The 3976-nt window shown below is 34.9% G+C and overlaps 1 protein-coding gene across 1 annotated transcript; it reads right to left on the minus strand.

Annotated features, from left to right (window-relative positions):
- Positions 374–3733, minus strand: LOC105173882 (beta-glucosidase). Its single transcript, XM_011095783.2, has 13 exons — positions 3545–3733; positions 3375–3444; positions 3161–3219; positions 2963–3038; positions 2772–2849; positions 2590–2677; positions 2157–2460; positions 1701–1816; positions 1389–1606; positions 1281–1312; positions 1058–1160; positions 863–971; positions 374–780 (listed from the first exon to the last, which is right to left on the minus strand). Exons 1-13 carry the CDS (start codon positions 3653–3655, stop codon positions 534–536), a joined length of 1611 nt encoding a protein of 536 aa, XP_011094085.2. The 5' UTR covers positions 3656–3733; the 3' UTR covers positions 374–533.

The raw sequence follows: 3976 nt of genomic DNA on the forward strand, positions 1-3976 counted from the left end.
TAAACTCTTAAAATTTAACCCCAATAGTTTATAAAACTTCAATTTAATCCCATAAATTTTTTAATATATTTTAGCTTTAGCCCACAATTTATTTGCCAGTCAATCTTGAACATTTTAATTCTTATAATTGATCTCTTAAATTTAATATAAGTCCTTCTTTACCCAGAATAAACCTTATAAAGAAAATATATGTGTTAAGAAGAATAAAAATCTTATAAAAATTAATTTATTAAAAATGATATAATATATTTAATATAACAGATAGGGATTTCACATGCATACAAAGGTGGATTTTATAGTCGAGGGTTTCATAAGGTAAAGGAGAAGTGAAATGATTTACTACAACAAACATTGGGACTGCAACAAGAAGCGCTTATTTGAGAATACAAAGTTGCCATAAAAGGACTCAACCTTAATTTACTACAACAAACATTACGACTACAACAACAGGCGCTTCAAGCGCTTATTTGAGAATACAAGGCATAACTTTATCATCAAGCAGAGAAAAAAGGGCATGAACGACTCAGATACGCTTAAGCACCCTTTCTCTTTTTCGTTGTTGCGTTACTGTCTTCAATTTCTTCAACTTCTCTCTTGGGACGTGGAAGGTCTTTTTTGTTTAGGAAGTTCATGTACCATATAGCCGATCGCTTGGGGTATCTGGTGAAACCATTCACATAGTCCACATAGTACATTCCAAATCGAACTGTGTATCCTTCGGCCCATTCATAATTGTCGAACAACGACCATGCAAAATAGCCCGCCAGCCTCACTCCCAAGCTACAAAAAGCAATATTATTCAGTTAAATTCGACTTCCATGACAGAAAGATGACACTAACAATCATAATTCATAAGACTTACTCCATGGCTTCCTTTGCGAAGGCCAAATGGTCTTGATGGAATTTGATTCTAAAATCATCCTTTAGACCCGTTTGAATCGTTGATTGCCAGTCGTTCTTCTCATTCACCCCTTCATTTAAAAATAGGAAACGTTAACTACACATAGCATCATTGAAATAAAATCGCATCGCATAGAGTACAAAAATTATCTATTACCATTCTCTGTGATGTAAATGAGAGGATCATTGTACACATTTTTTGTGTGAAGAAGAAGCTCTCGTATTCCGTATGGTACAATGTACAACCAATCTGAGGCAGCCTACCATTGACAAAAAAACACAAACAATGACATCTCAACAATCTTTTCTATATTAGAAAAAAAAATATCGAGTTATAAGTAATGTAGAATTAAACAACCAAAAAGAGTATTTGATTTTACCTGTTCGCCAATTGGAATCCCATTTCGTTCAACTAAAATGGTAGAAACAAAAAAAAGTTAATAGATTGTATATGATAATTGTTATTGCAAGAAGTTGAAAATACTTACCAAAAAATTCAACTTCTTGGTCCGTCAAATAAGTTGGGGGTGTACCGGGTGGGGTAGGTTTATATGCTGCCCAATAAGTGGTGTAATAATTCATTCCAATAAAATCATAAGATCTTCTTAACATACTCGATTGTGCTGGTGTAAATTTAGGTAATCGATTTCCTACTCGATCCTTCATAACTTGAGGATATTCACCGGTTACTAGTGGCGCTACAAACCTGAAATAAAAGAATGGAATTAAAAATGACATTTATCGATGATAAAGGATTAGACTTTTCCCTTATGAAAAAGGTATATGAAATTATTAATTACCATCCCCACATAAAATCGACAGCTCTTTTAGCAGCGTCAATGTCAGCTTGAGTTTCACTGAAAGGATCAAACCATCCTGACATATGGGTAATTCCTATCGTTCCACCTTGAACACGCTGTACAAGTAAATATTTTCTTTTCAGCTCAACTCAATTGATTTTCAAACCTCAATTAATATGCAAAAAATATGGGCCATCGATCCTCCCATTATTGAGGATCAACTAAGAACGTGATCTAATAGAAAATGAAATAAAGAAGCAAAACACTAATACCACACAATTTGGTGGCAGTTGTATGCACATTCAATGAGAAAGCAAAATACTATATTAGGTAATAGATTGCAACATAGAGAAATTGTTGTGAACATGAATTCCATCTAATCCATTATGGTGTTAGATCTAGATGCTGTTTAGATGTGTACGATGAAGAGAAGCCAACTCGAAAAAATAATCAAACCTGATACTTTCTCTTATATATATCACCAGCTACAGCATGAGCAAGAATCAAATTGTGTGCCACAGTATATGGTTCAGTTCCCGCGTCTCCACCATAAGTAATATTGTCGACTCCACGAGCACATCTATGTCCTAGAGCTTTACCTTCAGAAGGTACTGATGAAGCTGAACCATGACCCGGTGGGAAAGATCCGTAAACATATCCGTTTTTGGCGAACGTAATTGGCTCATTTTGTGTGATCCAAAATCTGACTCGATCACCAAATTCAAAGAAGCACAACTCCGCATACTCGGCAAAATCTTCCCTGTTGTTGAAAAAAATTGAACTCCATTGTTAGCTTTGCTAGGAGTATAGTATATAAGCTTATCCCCCGTCACCTGGTCTGGTAAACTAAGGAAGAAGCTGCTTCAACTCACAAAAATTTGTTACTTACACAATCCTCTCGTTTAAAAAGCCACCATACTCCTCTTCCAAGCATTGAGGAACATCAAAGTGGAAGATGGTTACGAAAGGCTCAATTCCTATGTAAAAAAGAATTAAAAAATATGAGCTTGTATATAGATAGAATTTTAACTGCATTATTTTAATAGAATAAATGAAAATTAGAACATTAACCTTGAGCCAACAACAAGTCAATCAGATCATTATAGAACTTAATGCCTTCTTTGTTGATACCGCCACTCAATCTTCCACCTAAAATTCCATTTTAATTTTAAACAACTAAGTCAGCAGTCGTGCGCTATCAACATACTTTGACGGGAAAAAAACAAAAAAAACGTATCATCTATTCTTATAAGAATTTATACCAGGCAATATTCTAGACCATGAGATAGAAAATCTGTAAGCGTCTACACCTAGTTTTTTTATCAACTTCACGTCATCCTGCAATGTCAATCCAACATGAGTTAGAATCCGTAACTCAAAGATGTAAATATAAAAACAAGAATATGAATTTTCAAGCTTGTAATAATATGGATCAAACTTTTTTTTTAATAGTAAATTACCCTGAATCTATTATAATGATCAATTGCGAAACAACCATTCGTACCACCACAAATTTTTCCTGCCATTCCAATAAAAATAATTAGTGATACATAAAAGTTAAAAACACGCTATACAAAAGTTGTTTTATTTTACTAGGGAATTAGACAAAAAATTATGCAACATTATTTGAAATAGAAAAATTAAATTCCAAAGTAGAGGGAGAGAGAATCAGACCAGGCCTCTGTAAGGAAAATACATCCCAATTATTTAACGATTTACCATCCTGTGCATAAGCCCCTTCCACCTGAAACATTCCAACATTACAAACTAACATGAGCAAAATCAACCAAAAGCTAGAAACATGTCGAGCTTATATAGTTCTAGCTAGCTAGCTGGAAAGAGACCTGGTAAGTGGAGGTGGCGCCGCCAAAGATGAAGTCCGGAGGGAAGTCGTGGCGGGTGAGCCTGTCGCCGATGTACCTCGACACCTGAGCACCGGGGACGTTGTTGGCCATTCCAGAAGGCTGAGAGAAAGAAAGTTTTGTGTTGAAATAAGTGAAGGGATGGATTGTTGGTAGGATTGGCGAAACCAAGATGGTGCATTTATAGGCAAATTGGTGCGAGTGCATGGACGTCCACGACCACGGGCATCGTATATTATATTAGTTGGTGGCCATATAGTTGCGCAGAGTTCACATCGACTTTAATGAGTATAATGGATAATTAGATTAAAAGCGATACGTAAATAACAACGATCTATTTTGAAATTTGATATAATTATAAATATTTTTTCGTTGTTTGAATAATTATAAATATTTTTTTGGTGCTTGATTAAA

The sequence above is a fragment of the Sesamum indicum genome, linkage group LG11 (genome assembly GCF_000512975.1).
Source record: "Sesamum indicum cultivar Zhongzhi No. 13 linkage group LG11, S_indicum_v1.0, whole genome shotgun sequence".
In the NCBI taxonomy this organism is placed as follows: Eukaryota; Viridiplantae; Streptophyta; class Magnoliopsida; order Lamiales; family Pedaliaceae; genus Sesamum; species Sesamum indicum.